At 58.9% G+C, this 13,068-nt stretch overlaps 1 protein-coding gene across 1 annotated transcript in view; it reads right to left on the bottom strand.

Annotated features, from left to right (window-relative positions):
• Positions 1-435: 435 nt before the first annotated feature.
• The window catches only part of ATP6V1B1 (ATPase H+ transporting V1 subunit B1), a 73,025-nt gene continuing 60,392 nt past the window's right edge, over positions 436-13,068 (bottom strand). Inside the window, exons 7-14 of the mRNA XM_074991644.1 lie at positions 9,714-9,815; positions 8,514-8,611; positions 5,650-5,773; positions 4,228-4,378; positions 2,987-3,069; positions 2,525-2,629; positions 1,972-2,101; positions 436-1,085 (exon numbers count right to left, since the gene is read on the bottom strand). Of these exons, the coding sequence (XP_074847745.1) occupies positions 919-1,085; positions 1,972-2,101; positions 2,525-2,629; positions 2,987-3,069; positions 4,228-4,378; positions 5,650-5,773; positions 8,514-8,611; positions 9,714-9,815 (960 nt within the window). The 3' untranslated portion in view covers positions 436-918. The remainder of the gene's footprint in view (positions 1,086-1,971; positions 2,102-2,524; positions 2,630-2,986; positions 3,070-4,227; positions 4,379-5,649; positions 5,774-8,513; positions 8,612-9,713; positions 9,816-13,068) is intronic.

Raw genomic sequence — 13,068 nt, 5'->3', positions numbered from 1 at the left:
CAGGCAGCCCACCCCACTGGGAAACGCCATCTCCGCTGCATCACGGGGTTGGGCCAGCTGATGGGTCCAGAGGGGGTGACAGGAGCTGCTCCGAGGAGGGGCTGGCCTGGCAGATGGCACTAAGCTAGGGGGACAGGTAGATACATACACTGGAGGTTAGGGACAGGGTCCAGAGTGACCTGCATAAATTGGAGGATTGGGCCAAAAGTAATCTGACGAGCCTCAACAAGGAGCAGTGCAGAGTCCTGCACTTGGGATGGAAGAATCCAAAACACTGTTACAGGCTGGGGACTGACTGGCTAAGTAGCAGTGCACCAGAAAAGGACCTGGGAATTACCTGGATGAGAGGCTGGATATAAGTCAACAGTGTGTCCTTGTAGCCAGGCAGGCTAGCGGCGCACTGGGGTGCGTTAGGAGGAGCATTTCCAGCAGAACTAGGGAAGTGATTATTTCCATTTATTCAGCACTGGTGAGGCCACATCTGGAGTATTGCGTCTAGTTCTGGGCCCCCCACTATAGAAAGGATGTGGACGCATTGGAGCAGGTCCAGCAGAGGGCAATGACGATGATTAGGGAGCTGGAGCACATGGCCTATGAGGAGAGGCTGAGAGATTTTGGGCTTGTTTAGGCTGCAGAAGAGTGAGGGGGGTTTGATGACAGCCTCCAACTTCCTGAAGGAGGCTCTAAAGAGGCTGGAGAGAGGCTGTTCTCAGTGGTGACAGACGGCAGGACAAGGAGCGACGCTCTCCAGTTGCAGTGGGGGAGGAGTAGGTTGGATATTAGGGAAAACCATTTCCCCAGGAGGGTGGCGAAGCACTGGGAGGCGCTGTGTAAGGAGGTGGTGGAATCTCCATCCCTAGAGGTTTTTAGGCCCCAGCTGGGCCAAGCCCTGGCCGGGATGATTTAGCTGGGAGGCGGTTACAGGGCAGTGTCTGAGTGCTGCGGGCCTGGCGCTTTGCTCTCCCGCGGGTAGTACTCGGCCAGGATGCTCTCAGGGATCCGCTTCAGCAGCTCCTTCGGGAAGATGCGGAGCAGCTGCCAGCCGATGTCCAGCGACTCGAAGATGGTTCTGTTCTCGTAGGGGCCTGCAGACGGGACAGAGGAGCATTGGGAGGCTGTGAAGACCAGCTGCAGGAGCCGGGGCCAAGGCTGGACACCTGCACGCCCTGGGAGGAGCTAGATATGAAGACGGGGCCCTGGACTCTGGGCTGGCCTGGAGAACGGCTATGGGCACATCTGAGCTAGCAGGGTCCAGAGTACGGCTACAGAGCCTCACACCCCACCAGGTCCCAGTAGACACCCAGGCGGGAAAGTGCCCAGGGTCCCCAGAGGGCTAGAGGATGGTCAGGGGCCCCTGTACCCCAGGGGGGCTGGAGAAGGGCCAGGGAGCCCTGGGAAGGGTCAGAGAACAGGATTTAGGAAGATACAGGGCTGGCTCCAGGCTGTGCCTCCAAGCCCAGAGCTGGCTCCACACAGGGAATCTATAAACTTAATGCCACCCGCTTGCTGCCTCTGCTGAAAGAGGCACCAGGGCTGCAAGGACAGCCGGCAAGCCAAGGCGCTGCAAGCGGGGAGCCCGAGCCAGCAAACGCACTGGCTTACTTCAGCTGTGTCCCCACTACCCTGCTGCACACACGTGTGCTCTGCGTGCCCTTCTCCACCTGCTGCACACGCATGTGCTGTGTGCGCCTGTCTCCACCCTGCTGCACACGCGTGTGCTCTGCTTGCCCTTCTCCACCTGCTGCACACGCGTGTGCTGTGTGTGCCTGTCTCCACCCTCTGCACACGCATGCGTGCTCTGCGTGCCCATCTCCACCTGCTGCACACGCGTGTGCTCTGTGTGCCCATCCTTGCTTTGCTGCACACGCATGTGCGCTGTGAGCCCAGCTGCCTTGCTGCATGCATGCACCGTGTCTCCACCAGGCACAGCGGCGTGGATCGGGGCTCCCTGGCTGCATGCTGGCTCCTTACCCTGAGCGATGAACTGCTTCTCAAACTTCTGCAGGAACTCCAGGTAGAGCAAGTCGTCAGCGGACAACGCCTCTTCCCCGACCACGGCCTTCATGGCCTGGACATCCTTCCCGATGGCGTAGCAGGCATACTGGGCGTGCACCGAAATGACGGGGAGGTGAGCGGGGTGCAGCAGAACTCGAGCAGGGGTGTGTGGGGATTGAGGCGCCCAGACACTACGGTGATGGGTGCCACGTAAGGCCGATTATCCCCCCGCCAGGCAGGCAGGGCTGTTCTCCCCGCTTTGCATGTGGCATGGCGGCTGGTCCCAGGTCCCACAGGGAGTCTGGGGCAGAGGTGGGAATTAATGCAAGTGTCCCAAGCCGGTACCCTAACCACTGGGCCACGCTGCCTCTGGGGCACTGCACGCGGGTACCTGGTTTACACTGAAGGGTACCGGAGGGCAGCCGCCGGGTCTGGCGGGGGAGGAGAGAGTGGCCGGGCTGGGGAATCCCTCAGGGGCTGACGTGGCAGATTACTTCTATCTGCTGCACCAGCCCACTGCTGCACTTACCAGCTGGTTGGACACATCACCATGGTCCTTCCGGGTCATGCCCTCCCCAATGGCCGACTTCATCAGGCGGGACAGGGAGGGCAGCACGTTTATCGGGGGGTAGATCTGTGGGGGCAGAAAGCCCATGTACACGACGACCTTAGCACGCCTCGCACAAGCGCGTCACTAGTGAACCCCTGCTGCAGATGGGGATTGGGAGCCTCACTTTGCAGACAGCAGCCCAGCTGGCATTAGAAGGGCAGAGCTCCTGGTGCCCTGTAGCTCTTGCCTCAGTTTACCGCACGTCCCAATTGCTAGCCAGGCAGAACCCCAGATCCCCGAAGCATCACCGCTCTCTTGCTAGGCTAGGGGCTGCAGCCCTGGGGCCACCTCCCCTGGCGGTGGGGTTCCCTGGGCTCCATGTCAGAGCCTGAGCTCGCAGCTCCACCCCGAGATGTGGGGGGAAAGGACGGGCTCTCTGACCTGTCTGTTATGGAGCTGCCTGTCCACATAGACCTGCCCTTCCGTGATGAAGCCCGTCAAGTCGGGGATCGGGTGGGTGATGTCTGAGAAGGGAAAGAGAGGGACAAGGGTAGCCCACGAGGCCTGCAAACCAGCCCAGCCCCGCCGGCCAGATCTGCCCGGTCTGCCGGGACCCCGCCCTCTGCACCACGGCTCACTGCGCCAGGCCTGGGATGCCAGCCTGAGATGCGGCTCACCCTACTGAGGCACGTGGGCAGACCCTCCCCTGCTGCCCTGCTAGACAGCAGCCCCACGCCCGCCACAGAGCCACGCTCCGGCCGCACGAGGTAGGGAAGCTGGCGGTAAGATCGGCCCTTGGACCGTCTCCTTCTCTCCCTGATTGGATGGCTCCCCCCTGGCCGACTGAAATGGACTTGCCATGGAGCCATGCCCCAGGGAGCGGGAGCAAACAGCCTGGCCCTCCTGCTGGCCCCAGGGGGTCGGAGCTTGTGGGGGGCAGGCCTGCAGCCCAGGGCAGAGCCCCGCCACAGGCGCATCCCAGTCCCCTCCTCCCCCCGTGTGGCTCCCTGCAGACCCAGCCCCCCGGCGAGGCCCCTCCAGTGGGTGTTGCCCTGGGAGCTGGGGGGTGCTCGCTGATGCCCTGCCCTGGCTGGGATGCTGACAGCTGGGCGGGTGGGGCTCGGCTGCAGCCTGAGTAATTCCAGCTGGTCAGATAGGGGAACTTGTGGTCCCTCAGATAAGGAATCAGGACGGGGAAGGTGGCAGCTTCCCCCTTTCCAGTTCCTGCTTCTCATGTGTGGGAACCAGGGCCAGACTGTGCCAGGACAGAAAATGCCGCAGCCTGGCTCAGCCACAGGCTGGGCAGAGCTGGGCGTGCAGGAGTCTCAGAGCAGGGCTGCTGTCTGCTAGCTGGGCCGCAGGCAGGGCGCAGGCCCTGCCAGGGCTTGCTCCAGGCCAGGCTGGGGTGTGTTAGCCTGCCCCAGGGGTGCGGGTGCTGATGGAGGCCGGTTCTCGCCCTGCTCCTGGGGAGTGCAGCTGAATCTGACACCCCAGCAGCCGGTTAAAGCCATCTCCGTGGGGGCGGAAATCAGGGTGGGGGCGAACGCGGTTGGGTGCTCAGACCTCCTCCCCACAGGGAGCCTGCCACGGCCAACGGTTGGAACACCCCCACCCACGCTGAAGCTCCCAGCCCGCCGGGCGCTCTGCCTCCCCTGGGGCCGTGGGCCATGCGCGCCGCTCACCGTCGTTGGGCATGGTGAGGATGGGGATCTGCGTGATGGAGCCGTTCCTCCCCTCCACGCGCCCCGCGCGCTCATAGATGGTGGCCAGGTCGGTGTACATGTAGCCTGGGAAGCCCCTGCGGCCTGGCACCTCCTCCCGGGCAGCTGACACCTGAGGGGACGCATGAGGCGGGGGCGTTACTGCTGCAGGCCAGTGCCGGTGGGTAACCCTCCCAAGGGCCTTGTGGGGAGGACCCTTCCCAGCGTTGGCCCAGCCCCCAGGTTCTGGGCAGGTGCACCCCCAGCACAGCTGCGACGCCCCTCGGGCAAATCTGCCCAGCTCACCTGCCCGGCTGAGGGGCAGAGACTGAGTGGCACCGTCCTGTGCAACTCTGCCCCTGGCTGGTGAGTTTGCCCCTGGCCAGTGCCACCACAGGGATGCTCCAGCTGCACCTGGGCTCACACGCCTGCCCCTCTGTGGGGGTGCTACCCAGCTGAGGTCACCCCAGTTTGTTTTCTCCCTCCTCCCTGTGATCCATCAGGCTGGGCCTTTCCCTCAGTGCAAGGCAGGTAGAAGCCGGTACTTCTGTACAGCCAGCTGTCCCTGTGAGCCTGCGCTACTCACAGTGAGCTCCCCGCCAAAGCCCTGCAGTGATTTCTGGGCCGTGTGAATCACAGGGGGCTCTGATTTATGGGGTCAGATGAACGGCTTTGGGGAGAATTGCCAGGTTGGTCCCCAGCCCTCTGGCAGGGCCAAGCATCACCTACACCATCTGTCATGTAAACTTCCCTTGCTCCCCTTTAAGCCCATTGCTTCTTGTCCTAGACTCAGAGGTTGGAGAATATTTTCTCCCTCCTCCTTGTAACACTCATTCAGGTACTTGAAAGCTGTTATCACACCCCCTCTCAGGCATCTCTTCTCCAGACTACACAACCCCACTTCTTTCGATCTTCTCTCACCCGGAGCCTTGTCCAAAACGCTCATCATTTTTCTTGCATTCTCTGGGCTTTTCCCACATCTGGCCTGAAAGGTGGTGCCCAGAACTGGACACGGCCCTCCAGCTCAGCCGTACTCAGCGCGGAGCTGGGCTGATTGTTGTGTCTCCTGTCTCACAAGACTTCAGATAATACAGCCCAGAATGATGTCTGCTTTTTTTGCAACAGCGTTACACAGTCGACTCATATTTAGCTTGTGCTCCAGTGTGACCCTATGTCCCTTTCTGCAACTTTCCTTTCTAGGCAGTTATTTCCAGTGCTGTACATGTGCAGCTGATTGTTCCTTCTTAAGTGCAGGACACAAGCAGACGCGAACCTGGGACCTCAGTGTGGGAGCTGCTACAGTGGGAGGTAAAAGCCAACTGGCTCTCAGTTAAGGCAAGGGCACTAGGTGTCACTACATGGGTCAGTGAACCACACTCCTAGATGTGTGGGTCACACACTCACCTCCCGCAGGGCCTCAGCATAGGAGCTCATGTCAGTGAGGATCACCAGGACGTGCTTCTCGCACTGGTAGGCCAGGAACTCAGCAGTGGTCAGTGCCAGGCGTGGGGTGATGATGCGCTCGATGCTGCAGGAGGAGATGGCTGTTAGTGGAGGCTGGTCTTAGATGGGTTTGTAACTGCCCACAGGCGGGCCTGCATCTGGGCTCTCTGGAGCTTAGTGCAGGAGTCTCAGTGGTTTGGGCTAAAAGCCAGCTGGCTCCCAGCTACGTGTACACAAGATTTGTTCTTTCTCCGTCTGGCTTCCATTACATGGGACAATGACCCACACCTAGGAGGTGGGTGGGTTACTCATTCATTGCAAAGAAAAAAGCAGTCATGGAGCACTTGAAACACTAACAAAAGAATTTATTTGGCGGTGAGCTTTCGTGGGGCGGACCCACTTCAGATCATAGCCAGACCAGAGCAGACTCAATATAGAAAGCACAGAGGTCCAAAAATTGTTATCAAGGTTGGCAAATCAGAAGAGCAGAGGGGTGGTAGGAGGGGGCGTGTGGGATGGGGAAGTTGAGACTTATATAAAACATGGAGTATGTAAAAGAGTTCTTATAATGGGCCAGATCATTGCTGTCCCGGTTCAAATCGTGTGTTAATGTGCTGAATTTGAATGTAAATGACAGTTCTGAGCATTCTCTCTGCAGACAGGCGCTAAAGTTGCTTTTCAGACTTTCGGGTCATTAGCAGAACAGCCCACTCCAGCAAAATGCTGGCTGACAGGTTTGTGCGTTAGGAGTTTTTTGATGTCTGGTTTCTGTCCATTCATTCGAAGAGTGCTTGCAGTCTGTCCTATGTACATGCTGCGTGGGCATTGCTGGCACATGATGGCAGTCAGGCTGTTCGGGAGAGACCAGGTTACAAGGGGCAACCTCTGCTGGGTGTCAGATGGCCCCAGTCCTGCTGACATTGGGGTTCCCTGTCCTCTGGTGCTGAGCGCCCCACCCCACAGCTCTGCTTGGGCGCAGCAGCTGGCTGGCAAAGAGCTGAGGCGCGGAATGCTTGTGAATGAGACCGAGCAGTGCTGAGTCTGGCCAGCAGGGGGCAGCCCCTTGCGCACAGGGCGGACGTTCCACTCTCCATCGGAGCCGGTCCCCGATGCTGGGCCATCCCCTGACCGTGCACTGAAGTGCAGGGGAGCTGGCTCTGGGGTGAGCTGTCCCTTGGGTGCTTTCCCGCTCCTTGCTGTGTGTCCTGACCACCCTGCCCAGCAAAGGCTGCATGGTGAACCTGCTATGAAAGGGCTCGAGATCTGCAAGGGGACAGGCAGCACCTGCTCCAGCTGAAATCAAGGGGGCGGGGGGGGGCTCTGCACCGTGCAGGATCGGGCCCCAGGCTGTGCTCTTGCACCTGTGGAAATCAAGGCTAGACGGGCCCATGAGCAGGGCTGGTGCCCCCGGCTGGACTGGAGGCATTGGCTAGTTCACACTGGAGACAGGTTGCCCACACCGGAGCATGCACGTGGCATGCACCCAATAGAAAAGGAGGGCAAGTGGCCCCCAGGGGAGCTGAGAGCCTGCACAGGCCCCTGGGCAGTGTGTGTGTGGGGATCTGGCTCTGTGTCCTGGGAGGGGCAGGGATTCGGGTGGAAGGGCAGAGCCAGGGGCAGCCAACCCTCCACACGGCCAGGGGCATGGCGCCCTCCCCTGCCCTCAGAACTGCACAGGGCACACCGGGCGGTGCTCGGGCAGTGATTCAAAGGGCCGGGGGCTCCAGCTGCTGCTGCCACAACAGCCCAGAAGTGACCAGGAGCACCGGGCCCCTCTGAATCGCCACCTTCCAAGGCAACTGTGCTCCCCCCTTTGTAGCACCCAGGGGCAACTGTGCTCCCCCCTTTCTCCTCCCCTTGTTGGCAGTCCTGGCTCCCCCAGGAGATGAGCTCCTCCCCAGAGTGGTACTGGGCCCATAGTGCAATGGGGGACTGGGCCCAATGGCCTCAGGGGAGTTACCCCAGAGATAATGAGGTCTAGTAGGTCTAATCCTCGTCTTACTTATCCTGGAACGAGTCCGTCTACTGCCACAGAGTTACTCCAGACTCACACTAGAGTCAGGGAGATCAGCACCAAGGCTAGATGCCTGTAGCCCCCCCGGGGTCTCATTAGTGTTAACTATATATATTATTGTGCCCAGGAGCCCCCGGTCCTAGACCAGAACTCCCCAGTGCTAGGGGCTGCACAGTTTAATGGCTATTAGGAGTATTACGATAGCACCAAAGTGCCAAGCCATGGACCAGACCCCATGGCACTAGGTCCTGTACGCTGTGTAGTAGGTACTTTGCAGCAGTGCCAAGGCACTCCAGCCACAGACAGGATCCAGCTGCATCTGGCACTGCACCATTTAGTTGCTATTAGATATATTATGGTAGAGCCCAGGACCCCAGCCAAGGACAGGACTCAGTTGGGCTGGGCACTGTACAGTTTAATTGATATTAGGTATATTATGGTAGCACCCAGGAGCGCTGCCACACACAGCACCTGGTTGCACTGGATGCTGTACAATTTAATTGCTCTTAGGTGTATTACGGTAGTGCCCAGATGCTCAGCCATGCATAGGACCCTGCTGTGCTGGGTGCGGTACAGTTTAGTTGCTCTTGGGTGTATTGTGGTAGTACCCAGGGGCTCAGCTCTGGACAGGACAGGACCCTGCTGTGCTGGGTGCTGTATAGTTTAATGGCTACCAGGTGTATTACGGAAGCACCCAGGAGCTCAGGCCCTGTTCCTCTAGGCTCAACACCCGCACAGAGCCAGGCATGTCACGGCCAATGGCGCCTGCCTCGGCGCAGCCCCTTCCATGGCAGGTGGGGGCCACACTCACGTGGGGTCGTTGGCCAGGTTCAGGAAGAGGCACACGTTTTCCATGGACCCATTCTCCTCGAAGTCCGACTTGAAGAAGCGGGCGGTTTCCATGTTCACCTGCCAATCACATCCATAATGGGGCGGGGCTGAGCAACAGGACCACCCCCATAGTACAGATGGGGAAACTGAGGCAGGGGGAGGGGCGTGCCTTGCTCACCAGGCCACAGGGACTGAGTGGCAGAGCTGGGACTAGAACCCAGCTGCCCCAGCCCTAGTCTCTTGCTCTTACTCCTCTGGGCCTACAGCCTCTCCATACAGGGCACACAGCACAACTGCCTGCCTGGATGGGGCAGGCGGCTGCGGCACAGAGCCCCTCGGGCACGGGCAGGGGTGCAAGGCACCTAGCCATGTGCCGCTGGGGAGCCCGGCACTGTGGGCGGCGGAAGCAGCCTGCGCCCGTGGCAGGGTGCGGTGGGGGGCTGGGGAGCAGAGGAGGTTACAAGGATACCACTGTCCAGCAGGGGGCAGTAGGTGCTGCTGTGCTCCCCCCCCACCAGGCTCGGACATGGGGCTTCTCCCTTCACGGGGCGCCGCGGGATGGGCAGGGAGACAGCTCAGGGCTCAGCTGGCTTCCCCAGCAGCCGCACGCCTGCCTTGCCCTCCCCGGCTGCCTCCGAGCCCTGAGACAAAGGTTCACCCCCCCCACCAGTGCTGGGGCGAAGCAGCTGCAGCCCCACATGGAACTGTCTGGGCACACAGATGGAGACAGGGCTGGTGGGGGACCCAGACGCCCAGGGAGCTGGAGCCCAGCTGTGTGTCCCCCCCATCCCTGCCAGTGTGGCTCTGAGAGTTGGGCAAGCCCAGGACCTAACCATGGGTGCCCATGCTCACCCTGACCCTAAGTAGGCTGGGCTCACACCAAACCCTGGTCCTCAGGAATGTCCTCAGCTCTGGTGGCAGTCTGCATCCCGGAGTGTGCCCCAGACTCAGGCTGCCCTGAGCCCAGCCCCACAGCAATGACGCTGACTCCCAGCCCCAGCAGGGTCTGAACACCTTGTTCTGAGTCTGCCTCAGAGCCCTGCTCCTGGCCACACGCAGAACCATGCTGCATGGGACTGCGAGGGTCCCAGCTGGCGACTGCCTGGGAAATCTCCAGCCCCTGACCCAGGGGTCTGTGCTGCCCCCACCAGCAGCCTCCCCAGCCCCCGGGCTGACTCACCCCCATGGCCGCGAAGACGATGGCGAAGTTCTCTTCGTGGTAATCCATCACGTCCTTGGATTTCTTCACCAGGCCGGCCTGTCGGCAGATCTGAGCAGCAATCTGTGGAGGGCAGAGAGCCAGGACTGGAGCCTCCGGCCGGACTCAGAGCTTGATACTCAGGGTGCCGGCTTGCTGAGGCTCTGGCTCCACTTCTGTGGCCTGAGTCTGTCTCTGATCCCGAGGGCCAAGCTGCACATGGGCGTAACTCCACCGAACCCGGCTGCATGACACCAGCAAAGAACTGGGTTGCCAGAGACCGACCTTGGCCCAGCCACAGCCAGGGGGAGCCAGGAGGGCTTTGGGAATGGCTCTGGAGGTACCAGCGAGGGCTGGAAATGCCCTATAGAAGAGGACCGAACCACAGGGTGCTGAATCCTGACCTCCCCCACCACCCTGCCTGCTGCCCTGACTCGCCCGTCCAGGCCCCACCCTGCTCTGAGCCTTGCTGCTCCCTTCTGCACCACATCTCGGTGCTGGAGCCTTTCCTGCCTGTCCAAGCAGCTTCCACTGCTGCAGCAACCTGGCCTGGCCCAGCTCGGCTCCGCTCCCAGGACTTCCTAGCCTGGCGCTGGGAGCACGTCGCCCGTCTCTGCCCCCGGTTCCTAGCCGTCAAGTGTCCGCCACTCGCCCTCACTGTCGGGCCCTACACAACCCCCATCCTCCCACGTCTGGTGCACTCCCGAGATCTCACGGCTGGTCTCCAAACAGTCCCTGCTGCCCACCACCGTCACCCGCCTGTTCCATTTCCAGACAAGCCCTGTGGTGGTCCCTCCCCTGCTGCCCACACGTGGGAGAAGAGCTCCCTGGAAATGTTCCCAAATGGTCTCATCTTCTCTCTCTCCCCTCCCCAGATCTCTCCCCGGTGGCGATGCCAGCCAGCCATGCTGCAGCACAGACCCTGGCCCTACTGCCAGCTAGCACAGGACAGGCCAAGGAAGCAGTGGTCTTCATTCATAGCAAGGGATGCTGCGAGCCAGGTACAAGAGGTCATTCGGCCACTCTGCTCTGCACTGAAAAGGCCTCAACTGGAGTATTGTGTCCAGTTCTGGGCACTGAGTTCCTAGAAAGATGTGGAGAAATCAGAGCAAGTCCAGAAAAGAGGAACAAGAATGATGAAAGGTGGAGAACATGAGCTCTGAGGGAAGACTGAAAGAACTGGGCTGAGAGGTGACATGATAGTGGTATACAAGTACCTAGAAGAGCGTTACTAGGAGGAAGGAGAAAAATTTGTCCTCCTTGGCCTCTGAGGATAGGACAAGTAGCAATGGGCTTAAACTGCAGCAAGGGAGGTATAGGTTGAACATTAGGAAAAACTTGCTAACTGTCAGGGGCTACGTCTACACGTGCCCCAAACTTCGAAATGGCCACGCAAATGGCCATTTCGAAGTTTACTAATGAAGCGCTGAAATGCATATTCAGCGCTTCGTTAGCATGCGGGCGGCCGCGGCGCTTCGAAATTGACGCGCCTTGCCGCCGCGCGGCGCGTCCAGACGGGGCTCCTTTTCGAAAGGACCCCGTCTACTTCGAAGTCCCCTTATTCCCATCAGCTCATGGGAATAAGGGGACTTTGAAGTAGGCAGGGTCCTTTCGAAAAGGAGCCCTGTCTGGATGAGACGCGCGGCAGCAATCCGCGTCAATTTCGAAGTGCCGCTGCTGCCCGCATGCTAACGAAGCGCTGAATATGCATTTCAGCGCTTCATTAGTAAACTTCGAAATGGCCATTTGCGTGGCCATTTCGAAGTTTGGGGCACGTGTAGACACGGCCAGGGTGGACAAACACTGGAATAAATTGCCTGGGGAGGTTGTGGAATCTCCATAGAATGGTAGGACTGGAAGGGACCTTGAGAGGCCATTGAGTCCAGCCCCCTGCCCTCATGGCAGAACCAAGTACTGTCTAGGCCATCCCTGATAGACATTTATCTAACCTGTTCTTAAATATCTCCAGAGATGGAGATTCCACAACCTCCCTTGGCAATTTATTCCAGTGTTTGACCAGCCTGACAGTTAGGAACTCTTCCCTAATGTCCAACCTAAACCTCCCTTGCTGCAGTTTAAGCCCATTGCCTCTTGTTCTAGCCTCAGAGGCCAAGAAGAACAAGTTTTCTCCCTCCTCCTTATGACACCCTTAGAGATACCTGAAAACCGCTATCATGTCCCCCCCTCAATCTTCTCTTTCCCAAACGAAACAAGTCCAATTCTTTCAGCCTTTCTTCATAGGTCATGTTCTCTGGACCTTTGATCATTCTTGTTGCTCTTTTCTGGACTCTTTCCAATTTCTCCACATCCTTCCTGAACTGCGGTGCCCAGAACTGGACACAATACTCAACTGGGGCCTCACCAGCGCAGAGCAGAGCTGAAGAATGACTTCTTGTGTCTTGTTCATAACACGCCTGTTAATCCATCCCAGAGTCAGGTTTGCATTTTTTGCAACAGCATCTCACTGTTGACTCATATTAAGCTTGTGGTCCACTATAACCCCTAGATCCCTTTCTGCCGTAGTTGTTCCTAGGCAGTCGCTTCCCATTCTGTATGGGTGAAACTGATTGTTCCTTCCTAAGTGGAGCACTTTGCGTTTGTCTTTATTAAACTTCATCCTTCAAACTTCAGGAGCTTCATTGATGACATTTGAGAGCAGGTTAGATAGACAGCTATCAGGGACGGTCATTCTAGATGGTGCCCTGTGGGTAGAGACCAGACTTCGTGACCTCTTGAGGTCCCTTCCTGTCCTATGATTCTGTGATTGTTCCCTTGTACTCCCCCATCTCTCTGTCTCCGTCTGTGGTCTCTCCTCTCAGACTGTGAGCTCTTCAGGGCAGGGACTGTCTTTTTGCCCTGTGTTTATGCAGGACCTGGCACAGTGGAGGCTGAGCCAGGACTCGGGTTCCCAGGCAGTACACATAATAAACAACAGCAATAATCAAAGCTCTCCACTGGCCTGTGTCATGTTTCTTCCTCTGTGCCTGATGCACCGAGCGGGCAAATCTGCTTTAGCCCTACGTCTGCAGCCCAGCTTTCTGGCTCCCGCTGTAAGACTCCTGCACCCGGTTGGGAAGGGCCCACTTTCGAGCCCTGGCATCAGAAGGTTAGCCACTCTTGTGCCTCTGCTCCCCTCCTGAGGACCAGCTGGCTGCAGAGGAGGGTGGGTTGGGCAGACAAAAACGATGTGGGATGAAGCCCTGGAGAATGTGATCAAGAGATGGACCTGCCTGGCCCTCAGAGGACTGTATCTCACCTTGTGCTGGGATTTAAAGAGCTGGTATCCAAAGGCAGGTGCTCCAGCTAGGAACGGGAGCTGGCAAGCTCTGGGAGACCA

Source organism: Carettochelys insculpta, chromosome 4, assembly GCF_033958435.1.
Source record: "Carettochelys insculpta isolate YL-2023 chromosome 4, ASM3395843v1, whole genome shotgun sequence".
NCBI lineage: Eukaryota > Metazoa > Chordata > Testudines > Carettochelyidae > Carettochelys > Carettochelys insculpta.
Note: the sequence above shows the minus strand (reverse complement) of the source record. Positions and strands in the feature narration are given on the sequence as shown.